Source organism: Hyperolius riggenbachi, chromosome 9, assembly GCF_040937935.1.
Source record: "Hyperolius riggenbachi isolate aHypRig1 chromosome 9, aHypRig1.pri, whole genome shotgun sequence".
Lineage (NCBI taxonomy): Eukaryota > Metazoa > Chordata > Amphibia > Anura > Hyperoliidae > Hyperolius > Hyperolius riggenbachi.
Window position 1 is genome coordinate 277,494,124 of NC_090654.1, and position 25,994 is coordinate 277,520,117.

At 46.7% G+C, this 25,994-nt stretch overlaps 1 protein-coding gene across 3 annotated transcripts in view; it reads right to left on the minus strand.

Moving 5' to 3' along the window:
* Positions 1-20,903, minus strand: part of WDR20 (WD repeat domain 20) — a 93,633-nt gene extending 72,730 nt beyond the window's left edge. For all 3 annotated transcript variants that reach the window (XR_011024175.1, XM_068254640.1, XM_068254641.1), the window contains exon 1: positions 20,555-20,903. Coding sequence is in view for 2 of the 3 variants with exons in the window: in XM_068254640.1 (XP_068110741.1) it covers positions 20,555-20,803 (249 nt within the window). In the remaining variant the exon portion in view is untranslated. The remainder of the gene's footprint in view (positions 1-20,554) is intronic.
* Between the last annotated feature and the right edge of the window lie 5,091 nt (positions 20,904-25,994).

The window sequence follows — 25,994 nt, forward strand, 5'->3', positions numbered from 1 at the left end:
TAGTATGCCCAGCGACACAGCAAGTGCAGATAGTATGCCCAGCCACACAGCAAGTGCAGATACTATGCCCAGCGACACAGCAAGTGCAGATAGTATGCCCAGCCACACAGCAAGTGCAGATACTATGCCCAGCGACACAGCAAGTGCAGATAGTATGCCCAGCCACACAGCAAGTGCAGATACTATGCCCAGCGACACAGCAAGTGCAGATACTATGCCCAGCGACACAGCAAGTGCAGATAGTATGCCCAGCCACACAGCAAGTGCAGATACTATGCCCAGCGACACAGCAAGTGCAGATACTATGCCCAGCCACACAGCAAGTGCAGATAGTATGCCCAGCCACACAGCAAGTGCAGATACTATGCCCAGCGACACAGCAAGTGCAGATAGTATGCCCAGCGACACAGCAAGTGCAGATACTATGCCCAGCGACACAGCAAGTGCAGATAGTATGCCCAGCCACACAGCAAGTGCAGATACTATGCCCAGCGACACAGCAAGTGCAGATACTATGCCCAGCGACACAGCAAGTGCAGATACTATGCCCAGCGACACAGCAAGTGCAGATACTATGCCCAGCGACACAGCAAGTGCAGATAGTATGCCCAGCCACACAGCAAGTGCAGATAGTATGCCCAGCCACACAGCAAGTGCAGATACTATGCCCAGCGACACAGCAAGTGCAGATAGTATGCCCAGCGACACAGCAAGTGCAGATAGTATGCCCAGCGACACAGCAAGTGCAGATAGTATGCCCAGCGACACAGCAAGTGCAGATACTATGCCCAGCGACACAGCAAGTGCAGATACTATGCCCAGCGACACAGCAAGTGCAGATACTATGCCCAGCGACACAGCAAGTGCAGATACTATGCCCAGCGACACAGCAAGTGCAGATACTATGCCCAGCGACACAGCAAGTGCAGATACTATGCCCAGCGACACAGCAAGTGCAGATACTATGCCCAGCGACACAGCAAGTGCAGATACTATGCCCAGCGACACAGCAAGTGCAGATACTATGCCCAGCGACACAGCAAGTGCAGATACTATGCCCAGCGACACAGCAAGTGCAGATACTATGCCCAGCGACACAGCAAGTGCAGATACTATGCCCAGCGACACAGCAAGTGCAGATACTATGCCCAGCGACACAGCAAGTGCAGATACTATGCCCAGCGACACAGCAAGTGCAGATACTATGCCCAGCGACACAGCAAGTGCAGATACTATGCCCAGCGACACAGCAAGTGCAGATACTATGCCCAGCGACACAGCAAGTGCAGATACTATGCCCAGCGACACAGCAAGTGCAGATACTATGCCCAGCGACACAGCAAGTGCAGATACTATGCCCAGCGACACAGCAAGTGCAGATACTATGCCCAGCGACACAGCAAGTGCAGATACTATGCCCAGCGACACAGCAAGTGCAGATACTATGCCCAGCGACACAGCAAGTGCAGATACTATGCCCAGCGACACAGCAAGTGCAGATACTATGCCCAGCGACACAGCAAGTGCAGATACTATGCCCAGCGACACAGCAAGTGCAGATACTATGCCCAGCGACACAGCAAGTGCAGATACTATGCCCAGCGACACAGCAAGTGCAGATACTATGCCCAGCGACACAGCAAGTGCAGATACTATGCCCAGCGACACAGCAAGTGCAGATACTATGCCCAGCGACACAGCAAGTGCAGATACTATGCCCAGCGACACAGCAAGTGCAGATACTATGCCCAGCGACACAGCAAGTGCAGATACTATGCCCAGCGACACAGCAAGTGCAGATACTATGCCCAGCGACACAGCAAGTGCAGATACTATGCCCAGCGACACAGCAAGTGCAGATACTATGCCCAGCGACACAGCAAGTGCAGATACTATGCCCAGCGACACAGCAAGTGCAGATACTATGCCCAGCGACACAGCAAGTGCAGATACTATGCCCAGCGACACAGCAAGTGCAGATACTATGCCCAGCGACACAGCAAGTGCAGATAGTATGCCCAGCGACACAGCAAGTGCAGATAGTATGCCCTAGTGATGAGTGAAAATGCCAATATTCCTTTCACATGATTGTTTGCAAAAATAATGTTAATTGAGTGAAAAGCCCAACGAAAATGTATATTGTTATTTTTCGCGCTCTTCGTAATTTTTTGCAGCAAAAATATTGAATTTTTTTGCAGTAAAAATGGTTGCGGTAAAAGTATTATTATTCTGCGTTGAAGTAGAAATAGCGATGTTTTGCTGTAAAAATATAAATTTTTAGCATTTTTCAGAAACCGCAAAAATACAAGCCTGTTTTTTTTGTGAAAATTTCTCGAACCTAAAATGCAAAAATGATTTTGACAAAAATTTGCAAGCAACACGGTTAACAGGTAGAAGTTTATACTACGTAGGCTCACTGTAAGGTTTTCTACCCCATTTCAGGTATACTCCGGCTCTCCAGCAGTCTGAAGTATGTTGACCCGGCCCTTGACCGAAAAAGTTTGGGGACCTCTGCTCTATAACCACACCCCCTAGCCAATAGGCTAAAAGTTTTTTTGTTTTTTATTATGCATATGTACAGAGGGAGATTATTTAGTCAGTGTTTGCCCATTGTAAAATCTTTCCTCTGCCCGATTTACATTCTGACTTTTACCACATGGTGAGAACATCTTTAGTGCTGCCAGGTGATCTGTACGGAATGTTTGTTACTAAGAGTTCTTTACATGGAGGGAAATGCTGCTTGCTTGACCATTGGAAACAGATGTTATTTCCCACGATGCAACGAGGTTCACAAACAGGAAACTGTCAGGACAGTGGTGAGGACATCCCACTGTGGGAGGGGTTTCACCACAATATCAGCCATACAGCGCCCCCTGATGGTCTGTTTGTGAAAAGGAAAAGATTTCTCATGGGAAAAAAGGTTATCTACTGATTGGGATGAAGTTTAATCCTTGGACTACAGTTACTCTTTAACCTCCCCGACTTAGGGTCAAATGTTATTTATATCCTTCAGCTAGCACTTCGCTAAGTATACCCCCCCCCCCCCCCCCCCCCCCCAAGTGCCTCCGTTCCCCTCTGATCGCCGCCGGTATACGTACCCCCGAGGGATCCTGCGATGGCGCAGCCTCCCAATCAGCTCCCGGCTTCACTATGGGGAGGATCGGAACTGCGCATGACGTCATGTCCGATCCTCACCATAGCGACAAGTGACGCTGCGGCTTTCGCGGATGGGTAAATATTACCGGCAGCGATCGGGGGGGGGGGGGGGGGGGCAAATAAGAGGGGACCGGAGTCACACTTAGCTAGGGAATAGCTAGCTGAAGGATATAAACAACATTTTATAGCCAAAAATCCTGCCGCGGGCGCAGACATTGAAACTGCGTACCGCCAGGAGAGGTAAAGAGACTGAAGCCTTCAAAAAAAAAAAAAAAGGTTTAAAAAACATCTACCATAATTGCCCCTCCTAAAACGCAGCTTCCCCGCGGCTGAAAACTCCAGCACCCCACACCGCCTGGGCAAAATTCCACGGCTTTCCTGGTCATGGATTTTGCTGCCCGGGGAGGCAGAGCTTTGAGCTGTAGCTTTGCCTCCATGCGTGTCACTCAGCGCTGATCGCCGCCTCTCCCCGCCCCTCTTAGTGACAGATTGACGCGTGTAGAGGCAGAGCTGCAGCCAAACGCTCTGCCTCCACACGGAAGGAGCCCCGCGATGTGCCCCGGTGAGTTTGGGGCGATTTATGAAGTTTTCAGCCGCGTGGATGCAGCGTTTTTGGAGGGGCAATTATATTAGAGGTTTTTAAAGTAAAAACCTGATTTTTGGGAGACTTCAGAGTCTCTTTAACCACTTGAGGACCACAGGCTTACACCCCTCTAGTGACCAGGCTATATTTTACAATTCAGCCCTCTGCAGCTTTAACAGTTTGCTGCAGAGCCATACACAAATGAATCTGGCCTCCTTTTTTTGCCACCAACAGAGCTTTCGGTTGGTGGCATCTGATTGCTGCTGCGACTTTTTTTATTTTGTTGTTAATTGTAATAAAAATTTTGCTTTAAAATTTTATTCCCAGCATCCCTCCTTCCCCCCAGACAGCCAATCAGTATGATCGGCTGTCATAGGCATCAGCCCATGAGAGGCGATCATCTTGTGAGACACTCGAGGGGACAGCTCAGTGACAGAGCTGTCCCTGTTCATCGCTGCAGGAGATCGCAGCGCTGTACATAGCAATAACGGCTGGTTTCTTTTTACTAACAGCCTGCTAGCTGCGATCAGGACTAGCAGGCTGATCACGGAGACGACCACGCATGCTTGCATGATGCTGGTGTACTTCAGACACTACTGCAGCCAAATAGATCAGCAGGGCTGCCTGGCAACTGGTATTGTTTAAAAACGGCAGCCACGGTGACTGTCATTAAACATCATTTGCATGATCACGCAAAAAAAAAAAAAAACAACAAAACAAAAAACTTCCAGTTCACTTTTGTTTGTAAACACTGCCTAAAAATGGCAATTACAAGCCAGGATTGCAGCAGGGAGTGGCAGAAACAGCACAGAGGGGCCCAGGAGAACATAATGAATAGAATTGTATGCTTTTTATGGTAAGATTTTTAGAGTACAGATTCTTAAAGGACAACTGAAGTGAGAGAGATATGGAGGCTGCCATATGTATTCCCTTTTTAAGCAATGCCAGTTCCCTGGCTGCCCTGCAGATCCTCTGCCACTTATACTTTTAGCCATAGACCCTGAACAAGCATGCAGCAGATCAGGCATTTCTGACATGGTCAGATCTGACAAGATTAGCTGCATGCTTGTTTCTGGGGTTACTCAAACACTACTGCAGCCAAATAGATAAGCAGGGGTTCCAGGCAACTGGAAATGTTAAAAAGGAAACAAATATGGCAGCCTCCATAGTCTTCCCTCTTCAGTTATCCTATAAAAACAGCACATCCTGGGAGAATCAGGTACATCAATGAGTTCAAATGGACATGACAGACTTCGTTAAGCAGCTAGCCCAAAACAGGCTACCCAGCATTCCATATTCTCAGAAGCTCACTGGCCAATCAGCGACTAGTGTGACCAGGCTTGACTAGCGTGGCTGTTCAATATCTTCATGTGGGATATAAGAACACGTTGCTATTTTCATTTACCTGCAACTGGGCAAACGTCAGAGCGTGCCAAGTGGGAGCACTGCTCAATACGGTTCAATGATTCCTAAGTGGAGACAGTGGGTGGGAGGGCGAGTCCAGCGTCAGATCGAGCGGCTATGAATGGAGTTGTACAAAGACAGGGCCGCGACTGACAGAACTAACGGGACCCAATACCGGATCTGAAGGCGGCGGAGGACTGCGGCGTTGGAGCGATCCGAGTGCATGGGGCTGGAGGAAGCCCCAGCTATGTATAAAAATTTTTTTTATTAGGTCTCTTTTTTTATTAGGTCTGGTTTCCTTTAAGATTGCTCCTTAACTACTTGACGACCAGGGGATTATTGACTGATCTGTGCTGCGTGGGCTCTCCTGTAAGATAGGCTTCAGCCTATCATATGCCGGTCGATCCCCGGCCAATCAGAGGCCGGGGATCGCCGATCTGCCTTACGGCGCTGCTGCACAGCAGCGCCGTATGATGTAAACAGCGGGGATTTCTTCCCCGCGTGTTTACATTTTGCCAGCGAGCCGCGATCGGAGGCTCTCCGGCTGTTCACGGAGACACCCTCTGTGAACGGACATGGAAAGGCCGCTTCCATGGAAACCCGCAGACCAGTTTACGCCAATCGGCGTTAGCTGGTCGTCAAGAGGTTAACTTTGGACAAAATAAATTTAAAAAAAAAAAAAAAAAAAAAAAAAAAAAAAAAAAAAAAAAAAAAAAAAAAAAAGACATTAACCTCCCCGGCGTTCTATTGAGATCGCCAGGGAGGCTGCGGGAGGGTTTTTTTTTTTTAATTAAAAAAAAACTATTTCATGCAGCCAACTGAAAGTTGGCTGCATGAAAGCCCACTAGAGGGCGCTCCGGAGGCGTTCTTCCGATCGCCTCCGGCGCCCATAATAAACAAGGAAGGCCGCAATGAGCGGCCTTCCTTGTTTTGCTTAGATCGTCGCCATGGCAACGAGCGGAGTGACGTCATGGACGTCAGCCGACGTCCTGACGTCAGCCGCCTCCGATCCAGCCCTTAGCGCTGGCCGGAACTTTTTGTTCCGGCTGCGCAGGGCTCAGGCGGCTAGGGGGGCCCTCTTTCGCCGCTGCTCGCGGCGAATCGCCGCAGAGCGGCGGCGATCAGGCAGCACACGCGGCTGGCAAAGTGCCGGCTGCGTGTGCTGCACTTTATTTGATAAAAATCGGCCCAGCAGGGCCTGAGAGGCAGCCTCCGGCGGTGATGGACGAGCTGAGCTCGTCCATACCGCTCAGGAGGTTAAGTATTGTAAATATATAATATAAATATAATAAATATTGTTAACGACAGCAGAAGGCTGCAACTGAAATGCAAGATCAAAATGCACAGCGCTCAGTATGCAGGGATTTGCATGCAGTAATCGAGCAACAGCTTGCACAGGAAGCAAAGATCTCACCAGTTAATACAAGTACATTGCTCCTCTGTCCACACATCTGTGCAGCCTGGAGAATACTGTAGAGTTGCAGCCATGCACAAGCAAGTCACAGATGACAGGCAATTCCCTCAGTAATCAGGCAGCAGCTTACACAGGAAGCACAGGTCTCACCAGTTGATGCAGGTACAGTACTGATAGTGTGCTCCTCTGTCCACATGTCTGTGCAGCTTGGATGATGCTGTAGCATTGCAGCCCTGCACAAGCAAGTCACAGATGACAGGCAATTCCCTCAGTAATCAGGCAGCAGCTTACACAGGAAGCACAGGTCTCACTGGCTGGTGATCCATGCAGGCCCAGAGTAGTGTGCAGACAGCAAGTAGGCTACAATTGGCTGCCAGCCCTCCCACTGACTATGGCTTGTGAATCTCCAACTGACGTATGACGCATGTGCCCGCCCACTTTCCACTATAGCCAGATACAGAATACCGCAGGGGCCAAAAACCAGGTTTACTATAACAGAAGTTCTATTAGATTGGAGTTCACTATAACAGGCGTTACCCCCATATAGTTATAATGGGGCTAGGCTATCGACATTTAGTTTACTATATCAGAGTTTACTATAACTGCACCACCAGCTTCCTTGCATAAAAACACAATACTCCAAAGTATCACACCCCTCTGTACAACACCCGGCAGAAGCAGCTTAGGGTCAACGGTATCCGTTGTATCCGTTTTTCACCATCTGTAACATTGACCTGTAACTGAAAAGCGGACAACTGTCAGTGGGCTCCGGCCCTAACTGGTTTCCCAAAGACTTTACTAAGCACTACAAGCTTGTTTCCATATTGCATGCTTTCATGCGCGCTTACAGAAACGCGATCGCAGGGACAGCAGACAATGCATAGACTGCACTGCCTGCCGTCTCCATTCCAGCGTGGCGATTCAGAGCCGAATCGCCACGCATGGTTTGCAGCATTTCGGGGGTGCTTCAGTCCGCGATCCCATTCAGAGTAATGAATGGAACCGCAAGCCCCCCCCCCCCCCCCCATGGGAGTAACGCTCAGAGCCACGGGTTCTGCACTCTAATGGAAACGAGCGCTAAGGACTCTTTCACACTAGGAGCTGATCCGAGCATTTTGATGGATCCCTTTAGATTGTAAGCCCGCAAGGGCAGGGTTCTCTCCCCTTTTTGTGTCTTGGTAACCATCATAAATGTTATTCATCATGTTAATTTTATCACTGTCATTACCAATTCTATAATTTGCTTTTGTATCATTCTTTGTATTTTGTCACTAATTACGTATCTTGTATTTTGGTGTATAGCATTGTCTGTGTTATTATGTACCCCATGTTTGTTTCTTACTTTGTACAGCGCCACGGAATATGTTGGCGCTTTATAAATCAATAATAATAATAATAATAATAATAATAATAATAACAATTCGCTCCTAGGATGCCTTTAGAAATTAAGATTAACGTCTATTTGACTTTCATGTTGCAGAGCATTACGTTACAACGCATCTGGGAGCTTCGTAACGTTAAGTTGCAGTGATTTCCCGTCGGGACAATTAAAACTACCGCCGGTAATCAGCGTCCCACCGCACTTCCCGATGTCATGCCACAGTAGGCCTGAACGATGAATCGAATTTAAACCAAAATTGTGATCACCAAAATCACAATTTCGGAATTGTCAAAGCGGCGATTTCCGCAATGACATCATTTCCGCATGTGGGAATTTTGGCTTCAAACTTACCCCAAGTCCCGGCGTGTACGGCCCGTAGCATCAGCAGTCAGCCGTTCAGCCCCGGTAACTGGCTCAGTAGCGTCAGTTGTGGTCTTCTGCACATACTCAGACGTGCTTATGGGGCTGGAGGAAGCCCGGGGTAAGTATTGATCCTTTGTTTTGCGTGGGCTCTCGTTTCCTATAACCATTACACTTTCCAACATAACTAAAGAGTGGCATAACTAAACAGCCTAGGCTATCCATCACTGGGAAGGCGGGGTCTCATACCAGTATACAGCATTATATAAATATAGGAAGTGTTTCTGATGCTGAAACCAGGAAAATTGATGTAAAAAAAAAAAAAATCAGTATCCTGAATAACTGAATACATTCCACTATAGGTTGAAGTGAACCTGAAGTGAGAGTTATATGGAGGTTTCCCTATTGTATTTCCTTTTAAACAATACCAGTTGCCTGGCTGTCTGTGCTGATCTTACTGGCATCAGTAGTGTCTGAATCACACACCTAAAAAAACAAGCATGCAGCTAATCCAATTAGATTTTTGTCATTAACACCTGGTCTGCATGCTTGTTCAGGGTCTATGGCTAAACGTATTAGAGGTAGAAGATCAGCAGGACAGCCAGGCAATGTGCATGGTTTCAAATTAAATATGTCCGCCTCCACATTCTTCTCACTTCAGGTTCCCTAGAAATAGCTTAGGCACTCAAGCAGTGACATTCTTCCAACATGAAGCCTTTCTGTTATAGTACTCCTTGGTAACGGACACCTGTAACTCTTACAGGGAACCTAAACTGAGAAGGATGTGGATTTTTCCTTTTAAAATAATACCAGTTGCCTGACTCTCTCTTGCTGATCCTGTGTCTCTAATACTTTTAGCCACAGTCCCTCAACAAGCATGCAGATCAGGTGCTCTGACTGAAGTCAGACTGGATTAGCTGCATTGTTTTAGGTGTGTGATTCAGCCACTACTGCAGCCAGGACTGCCAGGCAACTGGTATTGTTTAAAAGGAAACATCCATATCCCTCTCAGTTAAAGTTCCATTTAATAAAGAAAAATGTTGATACTCCCCTCGGGGAGGGGGAAGCCTCTGGATCCCAATGAGGATTTTCTTGTCCTGAGCCAGCCCAATCCAGTGCCGGTGGTCCCGAACACTGACAATAAGAGCACTAGCAGTTCTCTGCTCTGGCGGAAATAGAGGCTGCTTGGGTCAGCTTTCCTGCGCAGGTGCAGACGGCCCATGCCTGCACAGTAGAGCGGACCTGGCTCAGCTATATTCATCAGAGCCTGTGCGGAGAGCTGCTAGTGTATATGTGCTGACAAGGAGATTTCCAGGTGAAGGGCCAAGTTTGCCCATGCCTGATCTAGAGGCTTCCCCCTTCCAAGGCTTTTTCTCACTATAGATACATGCACCAGGAACTCTTCTCTTCCTGCATGTGTACTTAAAGGACTACTGTGGGGGTAGGAGGAAAAAAAAAAAGTTGAATTTACCCGGGGCTTCGAATGGTCCCCCGCAGACATCCTGTGCCCACCCAGCCACTCACCGATGCTACGGCCCCACCGCCAGTTCACTTGTGGAATTTCAAACTTTAAAGTCGGAAAACCACTGCGCCTGCGCTGCTGTGTCCTCGCTTATGTCACCAGGAGCGTACTGCACAGGTGCAGACCGTACTGGGCTGGTGCTATACACTCCTGGTGACATCAGCGGGAGGGAGGGCACGGCAACACAGGCGCAGTGGTTTTCTGACTTTAGTCGGAAATTACAGAAGTGAACTGGAGGCGGGGCCGGAGCATCGGTGAGTGGCTGCGCGGGCACAGGATGTCTGCGGGGGGCCATTAGAAGACCCGGGTAAGTTCAATTCTTTTTCCCCCTACAGTAGTCCTTTAACCTGCACACAGCAGACAGCACTGCAATTGTGAGGAAGTCATCACCAGCACTAATCAGAAAATACCCAAATACTCACTTTGATGGTAGGAAAGCTGAGCTATCCATATGGCTGTCTCTACAGAAATAAGCAAGGTAACCAATCTGTATAGGTCTGAACTGAGGGGCTTCCTCTTATAGTTTTACATGTAGTATTTACATAGCTCTGACATCTTCCGCAGCGCTGTACAGAGTATATTATCTTTTCTCTTAACTGTCCATCAGAGGAGCTCACAATCTAATCCATACCACAGTCATATGTCTATGTATGTATCGTGCAGTGTGTGTATCATAGTCTAAGGCCAATTTAGAGGGAAGACAAATAACCGTATCTGTGTGTTTTGGTGACATGGGAGGAAACGGGGCTGTCCGGAGGACACCCACAGACACAGGGAGGACATAAAAACTCCATGCTGATAGGGTTCCATCTGGGATTAAAACTGGGAACCCAGCGCTGCAAGGCGAGAGTGCCATCCAATACGCCACCGTGCTGCATATGAATGTACTGCAATGTTCAGGATACCCATAATTACATGGGTTTCAGCATAAGAAACACTTCTTATAGCTATATAATATTGCGGTATATTGGCAAGTAGCTCTGCCCTCCCAGAGGCTTAGCATGCTGTTTATTATGTTAAATTATCCTCCACCCACCCTTCCCAGAGATCTTTTCTACTGGTTTTAGAATTCTTGGTAAAAACAGACATTCCACAAAGCTGCACCTGACAGGACTAAAGAGGTCACCACATAAGATACATTGCAGTATGTAAACCAGGGACTAAAATTTGAAATGGATAGTGAAAAAAGAAAGAAAAAAAAAAAATTCATTCACTACAGTTCCTCTAACAGTGGACCTGAATTCTTGCACAGGACAGAAGAACAGAGAAATGCACCCTGGATGTATTCAGAGAGTTTAGCCTGTCTAATTCCCCCTCATCTGTGACTAATCACAAGTGTAATTTGATCTCTCAGCTGTGTCAGCTCAGGAATCTCCTCTGCCATGGCAGAGCAGCTAATTTGTAAACACAGGATGTTAACCCTATGTCTGCTTCCATGAAAGCAGGAAGTAGACACTTCATATTCATTACAGGATTTGTATCCGCTGTAACATGTTTTTCTTTAAAGGTTATAATGCTGTTGCTTATCTTTAAGAGCAGAGAGGAAGTTCTAAGTTCAGGTCCGCTTTTAACAAGAGCAATGGCCTTCTGCATTCTGTCCCCTTTATACCCATTCACGGGGTTTACATTCGGGCTGAAAAGCTGCAAACAGTCACCAAACGGTAAGGCAGGAATCCCATCCAACATTCAGGACACGGCAGACCCACTAATCTATTGATTTACGTTGCTCCCCCCCCCCCCCAATGGCCCCCTCACTGGGAGAGCTTTCAGGACACCACTCAAGCAATTCATCATTACCAGGCACAGCCGGAACTTCCCAGCCACTTCCCAAGACGTTTTTATTCCCTGAGGCAATCAACAGCAGAGTGGAAAAGACAACAGTCCCGAAGAGATGGGCAAACATTGCAAATGGCCGTTTCACCCATCTCTACCCAAGAGTCTCCAAGAAATGTAGTGCAAAATGCTCACTGTATCCATTGTGTAAGCGAGAATGGCCCACCACCGACATGCACATCCTCATTCTGCCCTCAAATCTTGTCCTTAGCAACACAGCAGCTTATACAGAGTTCCTGGTGCTTTGTCAGCTTATCCTTGCAGTTTATCTATGGACAGAATTACCCTCACTTCCTCACACTTGTAAAACAACAGTAAGGAGATGGAAAAATCACTAACAAGTCATAAAGCACTTTCAGTAGAGCAGTTCAAGGTCAGGACACTCCAGGTTTTTATGGTTAGGAACACTTGGCAAAAATGTTTTAAGTTAACTTTAATCAAACTTGGCAACAAGCAGAAAGACACAGCTTCCATGCATAATGTAACCACATCAAGGGCCTGTGTACAGCACACATGAAAGTTACTTGTACAAAGAGGAACTGTAAAAAAAAAAAAAAAAGTATTGAACTTCACCCCAATCAGTAGCTGATACCCCCTTTCCCATGAGAAAGCTTTACCTTTTCTCAAATGGATCATCGGGAAGGGAGGCATGTATGGCTGATATTGTGGTGAAACCCCTCCCACAGTGTGATGTCATGGCCATGGTCCTGACAGTCTGTCTAAACCTTGTTGCATTGTGGGAAAGAATGGCTTTTTCCAACTGCCACACAAGCCGTCTCCCTGTGCATAGAACGCTCAGTAACGAACATTCAGTACAGATCACCTGGCAGAACTAAAGAGGTCACCACCAGTGATAAATGTCAGAACGTAAATCAGTGAGAGGAAAGATTTTACAATGGACAAATACTGACTAAATCATTTATAAATGAATATTGTAAACAATAGGAAACTTTATTATGTTCTTTTCACTACAGTTCCTCTTAAACCCCCCTGGAGATATCCCCGGGTCAGAGCGGAAAATTGCAGCTCAGAGATGTAATCCTGACCCCGACTTGTGGTAGCAGTCGGCTCTATGCAGAGTGCAGCGGACTCACCTCCCCCGGGATCCAGATGCTGGCAGCCATTCTACTTCTTGTCCTCGGAGGTTCTGCATCCCTCTGGTGAGATCGCAGTTTGTCGTCCTGATGGCAATCTCACTACAGGGTTACAGCATCACCCTGAGGATGAAGGGAAAATTGCAGCACTGGATCCCAGGAGTGTAAGTAACTGCAGGGCTGCAGCAGATCTCTGCGCAGTGTGATTATTTCCGGATTTTATATTCTGAAAGCATGGGGGGAGGGGGGGGGGGGGGGGGAAATTGTACTGCTTTTAATCCCCTAAAATCCAGAAATAATAATAATAAAGGCCTCTTTCACAGGAGGACGTTGCGTTTTGATGCAACGTTAAAGTTGCAACGCAAATTGCAACGCCCCCAAACAAGTCGCAACGCTACTTAATGCCCTGTTACGGTCGCATACAGTAGAGCTTACATGTAATGAAAAGTATGTTTCCAGGTCATTACTGAGCATGTGCAAACAGTCCAACGCAGCTAATAACGTGTATAACGCACAGCATGCAGCACTTTCACTTAACGTGCAGCGTTAGACACCAACGCAACGTGTGCACTGTGAACGGGGCATTGAGTTTTCATTGCAGTGAGTTATTCTGAGTTAAATATTGTTTTAACATGCGACTTTAATGTCCCACTGTGAAAGAGGCCTAATACCGCCAGGGAGGTTAAACGCTGTGACCCACACAGTGCACAAATGTGTTTAAAAATGTTATAAACATACATAGTTTTTCAAGCACGGAGAGGGTTTGGAAGATACATCCATATAGCAAAACGTGCAGGGGATACTCTATAGGTCAAGCCTGCAAAATATGCCGCTGTACTCGGTGGACCTCCCTGTAATGATGTACTGGTTGCCAACTTGGTCAGAGCATTATCTGCATAGAGTTGGTACGTTCTTCCCATGTTACAATGGGCTTCCTAAGGGCACTCACGTTCCCACCCAAAAACATACCGATACAGTTGGTTGCACCATGTTGGGGCGCAACATGCTAGACAATTGGATCTGATTACTGGAATCAATCTGTTTTTCGGGTCGCTCCCATGGCACTGGTCGGCGGTTAGCAGTAATTTAGAGATGATCAATCGGCTGTAAAATTGTACTTTAAAGGGACACCTTTAGACCATGGTAGGGATATTAGACAAGCATTATGGTGGGGATTCGATTGTGAGCCCCTCTGAGGACAGTCAGTGACATGACTATGTACTCTGTAAAGTGCTGCAGAAGATGTCAGTGCTATATAAATAGTACATAATAATAATATGGTAGGATTAGAGTGTGAGCTCATCTGAGGACAGTCAGTGACATGACTATGTACTCTGTAAAGTGCTGCAGAAGATGTCAGTGCTATATAAATAGTACATAATAATAATATGGTAGGATTAGAGTGTGAGCTCATCTGAGGACAGTCAGTGACATGACTATGTACTCTGTAAAGTGCTGCAGAAGGGTCAGTGCTATATAAATAGTACACAATAATAATATGGTAGGATTAGAGTGTGAGCTCATCTGAGGACAGTCAGTGACAGGACTATGTACTCTGTAAAGTGCTGCAGAAGATGTCAGTGCTATTCAGGGCAGTGGAGGCAGTACAAAAAAAAACACCTGACACAGACTCAGTTTATGGAACCTCCCAATCCAGGTACCCAAATATTGTTCAGACTCCCCCCAATACCGACACCTCAGTATATGGGCTATACCTGTTTAGTAAACACACAAGGACAATCAAATACAGTGAGTGCATAACCATGGGGAGATTTCTATAGAAACCACACTTGATGCAAAGATTTCTCCTTCTGAACAACACAATCTACCGAGGTCTCTCGCTCTCTCTAAGCAACATACCTATACAGAGGTCCCTCCCAGTACAAAACACCCACCATATACAGTCTCTGTACATAGCTAGGTATACACTACACAATGTATGCACCAATACAGAGCAATTAGGATTTCCCCAATCAAAACCTGATTCTACTAATTTGCGTCACTTAATATCGACAGAGTTTCAGCCGAAATCTGGCTGAATATCGGATAAGTGTTCAGATGATTAACTGCCAGATCTTCTTTCACGGTTTCCTACTCTAATTCTACTCCATGCCCGCTGTCTGTTGGTGTACCACAAGGTTCCGTCCTTGGACCACTTGATCGGTACTCATGACCTAGGACAATCATTACGCGCTGTCCAGCATCTCTTAGGCTCCCTGCAGACTGCATCCGGTTCCAATTCTTAATCGGTTTTTACATCAGATTCCGATTTTTAATCGTTACTGCATGCTGCGTTTTTTCCTCCGTTTTTCTGTTGATTGTATTTAGGGAAAATCGAAATTGCAAATCGGAATCGCAAAAATGATTTGCAGTGTGAAGGGAGCCTCACACTGATGACAACCAAATTCATCTCAACTCCTGACCCATCTACACTATTGACTTGAAATCTTGACTGTCCCGTTGCCCCAAAACTTTATATGCGGAAAGAACAGGGCTGTGGAGTCTGAGTCATTTTGGGTACCTGGAGTCGGAGGTTTCCTAAACTGAGGAGTCTGAGTCGGATGATTTTTTTAAACCAAATCCACAGCCCTGGTAAAATGGAGATTGATATATTTCCTGTCTCTTTCTGCTCCCCCACCTATAGTTACTATTAAACCATCCCAATCATACCTAAAGCTCACTGACTGGGGGTGACTCTAGACCAGACATGGGCAAACTTGGTCCTCCGGCTGTTACAGAACTACAAGTCCCACAATGCATTTCAGGAGTCTGACAACCACAGTCATGACTCAAAGGCAAATGCATTGTGGGACTTGTAGTTCCGTAACAGCTGGAGGGCCAAGTTTGTCCATGCCTGCTCTAGACTCATTGAAAACACATATTAACACATTACCCTCCTACACGTATATTGAAAAATGGCGTGGGGTAAATCTGAACGGAAAGTGATGCCAAAGAAGGCTCACCCTGCTGCATCCAAACTCCTGCCTGCGGACTTTTGTGGTAGTGTTCTGTGGACTGATGAAACAAAATTAGAACTGTTTGGGCCCATGGATCAACGCTATGTTTGGAGGAGGAAGAACAAGGCCTATGAAGAAAAGAACACCTTGCCTACTGTGAAGCATGGCGGGGGGGGGGGGGGGGGGGGTCAGTCATGCTTTGGGGATGTTTTGCTTCTGCAGGTACAGGGAAGCTTCCGCGTGTGCAAGGTACCATGAATTATCTTCAGTACCGGGAGATATTGGATGAAAACGTGATGCAGTCTGTCAAACCTGAGGCTTGGGAGGCTAAACCTGAGGCTTGGGAGGCGTTGGACCTTTCAACAGAACAATGATACCAAGCATACCTCCAAGTCCACTAGATCAAGATTGCAGATTAAAGGCTGGAACATTTTGGAGTGGCCATCGCAGTCACCAGACTTAAATCCGATTGAGAACCTCTGGCGGGACCTAAAGAAAGCAGTTGCAGCGCGCAAGCCTAAGAATGTGACGGAACTGGAGGCTTTTGTCCATGAAGAATGGGCTAAGATACCCGTAGATGGCTGCAAGACACTTGTGTCAAGCTATGCTTCACGTTTAAAAGCTGTTATAACTGGAAAAGGATGTTGTATTAAGAATGAATGTCACTTGAGAGTTGAATAAAACTGATTAATGATGTGAGCACAGAAAAGACATTTGTGGTGATTTCATTATAAATGTTATATTTGTCTGACTTATAAGTGCCTCTTTGATTTAATTGTAAACAAGATGACTGAAATAATCAAAATCAATGTCCAACTGGCCAAAACAATTACAGTGTGGGTTGAATAATTTTGAACACAACTGTAACTGGGGTGTCTGCATTCCACGCAGTGTACAGAGGTACCCCTCCAAAACACAATGGATACAAGTGGATCTCTATAAAACCTATAGTAAGTCACAGGGCTGTGGAGTCGGAGCAATTTTGGGCACCCGGAGTCGGAGTTTCATAAACTGAGGAGTCAGAAGATTTTTGTACCGACTCCACAGCCCTGGTAAGTCACTCTCTCGACACACACAACACACTGACATGCTCTACTCTGCATGATGGGTAACAAGAGGCTCTCCATTTGTATGGCGTAGTGGTCAGCACTCTGGCCTTGCAGCGCTGGATCCCCAGTTTGAATCCCAGCCAAGGCACTATCTGCTCTGAGTTTGTATGTTCTTCCCATGTCTATATGGGTTTCCTCCGTGCACTCCTGTTTCCTTCCACATCCAAAAAACATGCAGATAAGTTAATTGGCTTCCCTTCAAATTGACCCTAAGGTGCATACACACATCAGACTATAGTCTTTGGAAAATGAAAGATCACAGACCAATCTTGCCACCCTTCCTGTAGTATGAAAGCCATACCTACACAGTCTTTTCTATGGAGCTGAACTTCACATCAGAAAAAAAATATTTGCAAGATGCTGCACACACAGATGCTGTACAGACACAAAAGATCAGTATCTGCAAAAAATCTGTTCCTGCCAAAAATCCATTCCTGCAAATTGCAATGATAGTCTATGAGATCTGCAGATCATCATACACACATGATTTAACTGACATTCATCTGCATATCAGATTCACCAGGATGGATTTTCAGATCTGCGGATGATTGCTTGATCTGCAGATGAATGTCCGTTAAATCATGTGTGTATGATGATCTGCAGATCTCATAGACTATCATTGCAATTTGCAGGAATGGATTTTTGGCAGGAACAGATCTTTTGCAGATACTGATCTTTTGTGTCTGTACAGCATCTTTGTGTGCAGCATCTTGCAAACATTTTTTTCTGATGTGGAGTTCAGCTCCATAGAAAAGACTGTGAAGGTATGGCTCGCATACTACATGAAGGGTGGTAAGATTGGTCTGTGATCTTTCATTTTCCAAATACCATAGTCTGATGTGTGTATGCACCCCTAGACTGCAAAATATACACTACACGATACGATACATACGCAGACATGTGATTATGGTAGTGATTGGATTGTAAGCCCCTCTGAGGGAGTTAGTGACAAGTTAGTCTCTGTACACAGCTGGATGTCTCTTTCTACAACACACAGAGTGATGCTAGGGATAATCAATGCAAATAAGTTCACCTTGCATTCATATTTCATGTAAATTATATGTAATTTGAAATGAAACCGATCAGAATAACTTCCTGTCAATGTTTATGGGTCCAAGTTCAACCTGCTTAGCATTTACATGACATTTGAATGAAAGGACAAATTGTTTGCAGCTCATTGATAATCCCTAGTGATGTCTCAGTACACAGCTGGTGTGTCTTAAAGGACAACTGTAATGAAAGGGATATGGAGGCTGCCATACTTCTTTCCTTTTAAACAATACGAGTTGTCTGGCTGTCTGGCTGATCCTCTGCCTCCAAAGCTTTTAGCCATAGCCCCTGAACAAGCATGCAGCAGATCAGGTGTTTCTGACATCGTCAGACCTGACAAGATGCTGCACGCTTGTTTCTGGTGTTATTTAGACACTATTGAAGCCAAATAGGTCAGTAGGACTGCCAGGCAACTGGTATTGTTTAAGAGGAAATAAATATGGCAGCCTCCATATTCCTCTCACTTCAGTTGTCCTTTAATACAACACACAGAGTGCTGTCTCTGTACACAGAAAAAAAATTCCTTGTATATATTTGAGAGGCGTAAAAACAAAAACAAAAAAACAGCACCCAAGGAGGTTTGTCTGTACGCTGGGAGTTGCCCTAAATAAGAGACAGTATATAGCTGAAGGCTCTGCTTAGGTGAAAGACTTATGGTATTTGTATAATGACCACACAGCTGGGGGTCTCTATTTCCCACAGCAGACAGGGGGTCTCTGTAAGTATGTATACAGGTGGGGGATCTTAGTACCACACACAGGTGGGCTTCTCTCTGTACATGACAGTGGGAGCCTCCACCTCACCTACATGAAACTAGGGGTCTCCAGATGACACAGCTGTTAGGGGGTCCCTGCACGACATACAGACACATTTCCATGCACAGGAGGGGTGTGTATACAGGTGAGGGTCTCCAGCTGACAGGGGGGCTTCTCCCTGTACATGCCACTAGGGGGCCTCTAGCTGTCAGGGGTTCTCTGCACATGACATACAGACATCTCCATGCACAGGAGGGGAGTGTATACAGCTGGGGGGGTCTCAGTATTACACACAGGGGGGCTTCTCCCTGTACATGCCATTGGGGGGTCTGCAGCTGTCAGGGGGTCCCTGCACATTACATACAGGCACATCTCCATGCACAGGAGGGGTGTGTACACAGGTGGGGGTCCCAGTATTACACACAGGGGGGGTCCCCCCTTTACATGACATTAGGGGTCTCCAGCTGTCAGGGGGTCCCTGCACATGACATACAGACTCCTCTATGCAGAGGAGGGGTGTGTATACAGGTGAGGGGTCTCCAGCTGACAGGGGGGCTTCTCCCTGTACATGACACTAGGGGGGCTCTCCAGCTGTCAGGGGTTCTCTGCACATGACATACTGACATCTCCATGCACAGGAGGGGAGTGTATACAGCTGGGGGTCTCAGTATCATACACAGGGGGCCCCTCTCTATACATGACACTAGGGGGGCTCCAGCTGTCAGGGTGGTCTCTGTGCCCAGGATGGGAGTGCATACAGGTGGAGGTATCAGTATTACACTCAGGGGGGCTCCTCCCTGTACATGACACTAGGGGGGTCTCCAGCTGTCAGGGTGGTCTCTGTGCCCAGGAGGGGAGTGCATACAGGTGGAGGTCTCAGTATTACACTCAGGGGGGCTGCTCCCTGTACATGACACTAGGGGGGCTCCAGCTGTCAGGGTGGTCTCTGTGCCCAGGAGGGGAGTGCATACAGCTGGGGGTCTCAGTATTACACTCAGGGGGGCTCCTCCCTGTACATGACACCAGGGGGGTCTCCAGCTGTCAGGGGGTCTCTGTGCACGGGAGGGGAGTGCATACAGGTGGAGGTCTCAGTATTACACTCGGGGGGGCTCCTCCCTGTACCTGACACTAGGGGGGTCTCCAGCTGTCAGGGTGGTCTCTGTGCCCAGGAGGGGAGTGCATACAGCTGGGGGTCTCAGTATTACACTCAGGGGGGCTCCTCCCTGTACATGACACTAGGGGGGTCTGCAGCTGTCAGGGGGTCTCTGTGCCCAGGAGGGGAGTGCATACAGCTGGGGGTCTCAGTATTACACTCAGGGGGGCTCCTCCCTGTACATGACACTAGGGGGGCTCCAGCTGTCAGGGTGGTCTCTGTGCCCAGGAGGGGAGTGCATACAGGGGAGATCTCAGTATTACACTCAGGGGGGCTCCTCCCTGTACATGACACTAGGGGGGTCTCCAGCTGTCAGGGGGTCTCTGTGCACGGGAGGGGAGTGCATACAGGTGGAGGTCTCAGTATTACACTCAGGGGGGCTCCTCCCTGTACATGACACTAGGGGGGGGGGGGGGATCTCCAGCTGTCAGGTGGTCTCTGTGCACAGGAGGGGAGTGCATACAGGTGGAGGTCTCAGTATTACACTCAGGGGGGCTCCTCCCTGTACATGACACTAGGGGGGTCTCCAGCTGTCAGGTGGTCTCTGTGCACAGGAGGGGAGTGCATACAGGTGGAGGTCTCAGTATTACACTCAGGGGGGCTCCTCCCTGTACATGACACTAGGGGGGGGGGGATCTCCAGCTGTCAGGGGATCTCTGTGCACAGCAAGTAGAGGCAGCTCTCTCCACACACACAGGAGGTCTGTGTCTCCAGCTGGGGGTCTGTCTGCCCAGAAGCCCCCCCTCCCCCGCCCAGGCCCCGCCCCCCGCCGGGCCCCCTCACCTTCCGCACGCCCTTGTAGATGTAGAAGTAGAGCTCGCGGCCCACGTTGAAGCAGACGCGCTCGCCGTTGCCGGACTGGTCGTTGACGTTGACGAAGGAGACGCGCACGGGGTTGGAGCCCTGCGAGTTGAAGGGGACGCGGTTGGGGCGGCTGTACTCGGAGTGGGAGAGCAGCTTGTAGAGGCCTTCCCGGGTGCTGAACTGGCTCTTAATCTCGTTCATTTCCTTCCCTCCTCCCTCCGCCGCCATCTTGGAAAGCCGCTCTCATCCTGCCAGGTCCCCGGATCTCGCGCACTGCGCAGGCGCCGCTCCTGTCCTCGGGGCCCCGCCCTCTCCACGGGCTCCCCGGCCGGGTGGGCGTGACCGGCCGTGACGTCACCCGCGCCTGCGGACCGCCGCCTGTGTAGGCTGCTGCTGTTCCTCCTCAGGGTGCTTCTCGGGCGACCTCTGCTGGCGGGATCTGTGATAAAGTGGACATGACACTGAAAGAAGGCTAAATAAATCCCTCTCCTCTTGACTAGTGAATATTATGGTGGCCATACATGGTACAATTTTTTCATACAATCTTACCATTTCTATGTAGTATAAGGGTAAATTAAGTGAATATACTGAAAGGGTAATTTAGGCAGTTCCCTTATATTACATAGAAATGGTAAGATTGTATGAAAAAATTGCATCATGTATGGCCACCATTAGGATGACCAATTAAATCGATTGAAAATCGATCTAAATGCATTATTGCACCATTGGATCCAATGACACTCTAGGGGCCATCGATCTGCTGCCTAGATTTTCCAATCCTATCAGATAGCTCAAATTGATCGAAATCGGCCGCAAATTGATCGATGGGCTGATTCGATGGAATCGATTTCTGATCGATTGATTCTATAGAATTGATCGATGGCTGAAATCGACCAGTGTATGGGCCCTTTTAGAGTATTAGAGGCACAGTGCAGGTTGCACTAAGGCAACAAGTGGGGAAGAGAGCTGTAATGTGAAGGATTGTGGGAGCTGTAGCGCGGACGTGTGTGGCCTCCACAACCCCTCAGATTCAATCAGAGAGGGATCTATCTGTTGGTCAATCTGATGGCAAATCGACCAGTGTATGGCCATCTTTATTGTCATTTTCAATCACTCTGCAGTTCAGGATGCTGTCAGGATTCCTCCTATTGTTTCCTGCAGTTGAACTGTAGCCAGATAGCCCTGGATTTCCTACATGCATGTTGTTGCATAGTACTGCATGTATTTGTTATGATAGTCTTTCAGCTAGCAAATGGTAATCAAGCCAGCTCAGGATTGAATGATTACCATACAGCTGTGTGGGAATTTGCATACCTGCATCTATTGGCTGATGCCGGAACAAAAGTCTGCCTCCCATTTCAGACCGCGCCCGACATAGCGTTCAGCTCTCTGAGTTGTCGTTGGGTCTATGCTGTGAAAGTTGTTATTGTAAAAATGTATAATGCCTTGCTCTGTAATTTCATGTCTGCTGGACGTTTGCTGACCTCCGGGGGTCAGTAAAGTCCTTCTGATCCTGATAGTTTGGATTCTGCCAGCACCACGTTGGTGTCTGGTAGTATTCCTTCTAGCCTTGTTCTTGCCTTGTTCTTGAGGACAAACTATAGCAGCGGTTGCCATTAGTTACGCTCCTACCTGTTAGTGTGAATGTTGCTGTTGCTGAAACAGCGACTAGATTGGCTGAGCATTCCGTCTGTTTGGATATATCATAATGGTACATGCTAGGCTGGCTTCAGCATGTAGCATTGTAGTGTGTTGTGTTGGTGGTATAATGGTTAGGATAGCAGCCTACCATGCGGTAGGCCTGGGTTCAATTCCTGGCCAATGCATGTGAGTTGGCTTTTGAAATCCTACAAAACCCTAAGCAAGCTCATTTTTCTCTTGGATATAATATAATGGTACATGCTAGGCTGGCTTCAGCATGTAGTGTTGGTGGTGGTATAGTGGTGAAGAGAGCTGCCTACCAAGCACTAAGACCTGGGTTCAATTCCCGGCCAAGGTATGTAAGCTGGCTTTTGAAATCCTACAATTCCCTGGAAGACAAGACACTCCGGAAGAGGAGGAGGAGGGAGGATTACACTACCTGATGTTGTAAAGTAGTGTAGGCCTGCAATTGAACATCGAATGAGATTTCTGACCTTAAAATACTGCTTTGTGTCAAATCCAGTTTTTTTTTTTTTCTGGCACTTTTGATGTCTATTCCACTCAACCATGTCTCCCTCCAGATATTAGACACCTTGAAACATCTTTTCCATCATTTTTCTAGCCAGTATAATTTTTTCTAAATATTCTTTCGCGGTAGGTTTGCGAACCGGGTTTGCGAACCTAAAATCGGAGGTTCGGGCCATCTCTACTGGAGGCTTGTTAAGTATTTTTATAGAGTGAAAACACTATATCTATATATATATATATATATATATAAAATCGGATGTATGTATATATGTGAGTGTGTGTGTGTGTATGTATGTGCCGCAATCACGCGAAAACGGCTTGACCGATTTGAATAAAACTTGGTATACAGATCCCTTACTACCTGGGATGATATGTTCTGGGGGTCTCGGGTCCCCCCTGCACACGTGGGCGGAGCTACAAACAGCAAATCAGATTTCACCCATTCAAGTCAATAGAAAAAATGTAAAAGGCTGCCATTCTCACAGAAATCAAGCCAGAGTCCCCACACATGGCACAGTTAGTCACTTGGTGACCGAGGTTACAAATCCAGGAAAAGTGGGAGGAGCATAAAACAGCCAATCAAATTTCAGCCGTTCATTTTAAATGGGAAAATGTAAACTGCAGCCATTTTTAGACTGTTAATCGCAGGGGTCTCAAACTTGGCACACTTGGTCACTGGGTGAATGCGATTCAGATTCAATAAAATGGGTGGAGCCTACAACAGCCAATCAAAATTCACCTATTGATTTTTAAGGGGAGTATTTAAACTGCTGCTATTCTTACACTTTTAATGGCAGAGGCTTCAAACTTGCTACAGTCAGTCATTGGGTGACTGGGGTCCAAATTCACTAAAGGGGCGGGGCCACATACAGCTAATCAGATTTCCTTGGTGGATAAACTGCTTCCATTCACACATTTTTTTATGCCAGGAACCTGAAAGCTCACAAACTTGGTAATTGAGTGACTGTGTGTCAAGGTTACAAAAAGTGGGCGGAGCCAAAACAACTTTTACTGGGAAAATATAAACTGCAGCCATTCTTACACCATTAATGGCAGGGTTCTCAAACTTTGCACAGTTGGTCATTGGGTGACTGAGATTAAGATTTTGGAAGGTGGGTAGAGCCTACAACAGCCAATAAAAATTCATCTTTTGATTTTCAAAGGGAATATTTCATCTGCTACCATTCTCTTATACTGTTAAAAGCAGATGCCTCAAACCTGGTACAGTTGGTCACTGGGTGGCTAGGGTCCAAATTCAGAAAGGGGGCGGAGCCACAAACAGCCAGATTTGTTTATTTTTCAATGGGAATATACAAAGTATTGATACCAAGGACCCCAAAGCTGATAAACTTGATAATTGAGTGACTGTATGTCAAGGTTAGAAAAAGTGGGCGGTGCCAACAACTAAATTTTTAACATGGCGGGGCTCCCAAACTTTACACAATTGGCCACTGGGTGACTGGGATGAATATTCAGAAATGTGGGTGGAGCCTACAACAGCCAATCAAAATGTACCTATTGATTTTCAAGGGGAATATTCACATTGCTACCATTCTTACACTGTTAGTGGCAGAGGCCTCAAACCTGATACAGTCAGTCATTAGGTGACTGGGGTCCAAATTCACTAAAGGGGTGGAGCCACAAACAGCCAATCAGATTTGTTAGATTGATTTCAGCCATTCTGTTATTGGCAGGGTTCTCAAACGTGAAACAGTTGGCCACTGGGTGACTGGGACTAATATTCAGAAAAGTGGGTGGAGCCTACAGCAGCCAATCAAAATTCACCTTTTGATTTTCAAGGGGAATATTTACATTGCTGCCATTCATGCACTCTTAATGGCACAGGCCTAAAATCTGCTACAGTCAGTCACTGGGAGACTGGAGTTTAAATTCTGAAGGGAGCGGACAAAAAACAGCCAATCAGATTTGTTTAATTTCAATGGTAAAATGAAACTTATTGATGCCAAGGACCCCAAAGCTCATAAACTTGGTCATTAAGTGACTGTATGTCAAGATTAGAAATAGTGGGCGGAGCCAAAGACAACTAACTTTTTACATGGGGAAATGTAAACTGCAGCTTTTCTTACACTGTTAATGGCAGGGTTCTCAAACTTCAAACAGTTGGTCACTGGGTGACTAGGATTAATATTCGGAAAAGTAGGTGGAGCCTACAACAGCCAATCAAAATTCACCTATTGATTTTCAAGGGGAATATTGAAACTGCAGCCATTCTCACACTGTTAATAGCAGAGGCCTCAAACCTGCTACAGTCGGTCGTTAAGTGTCTGGGGTTCAAATTCAGTAAAGGGGTGGAGCCAAAAACAGCCAGATTTCTTTTCTGTATAAACTGCTTCCATTAGCACAATATTGATGCCAGGAACCCAAAAGCTCACAAACTAGGTCATTGAGTAGTGACTGTGTCCAGGTTATAAAAAGTGGGTGGAGTTAAAAACAGATTTTTCTGGGAAATTGTAAACTGCAGCCCTTTTTCACTGTTAATGGCAGGGTTCTCAAACTTAGCATAGCTGGTTACTGGGTGACTGGGATTAATATTCAGAAAAGTGGGTGGAGCCTAAAAATGTCAATCAAAAATCACATGTCACTTTTCAAGGAGAATATTAAAATTGCTGCCATTCTTGCACTGTTAATGGCATAAGCCTCAAACCTGGTACAGTTGGTCATTGGGTCACTGGGGTTCAAATTCAGAAAAAGGGACAGAGCCACAAACAGTGAATCAGATTTGTTTCATTTCATGAGATAATACAAATTATTGATGCCAAGGACCCCAAAGCTCACAAATTTGGGCATTGAGTAGTGACTTTGTGTCCAGGTTACAAAAAGTGGGTAGAGCCAAAAACAAATTTCACTGGGAAAGTGTAAACTGCAGCCCTTTTTACAATGTTTATGGCAGGGTTCCCAAACTTTGCCCAGATGGTCACTGAGAATAATATTCAGGGAAGTGGGTGGAGCCTATAAGAGCCAATCAAAATTCAACTGTTGATTTTCAAGTGGAATATTTAAATTGCTGCCATTTTTGCACTGTTAATAGCAGATGCTTCAAACCTGCTACAGTTGGTCATTGGGTGACTGGGGTTCAAATGCTGGAGAGGGGCGGAGCCACAAACAGTGTATCTGATTTGTTTAATTTCTATGGGAATATACAAATTATTGATGCCAAGGACCCCAAAGCTCACAAACTTGGTCATTGAGTGTGCGTTAGGGTTAGAAAGTGGGCGGAGCCAACACCAGT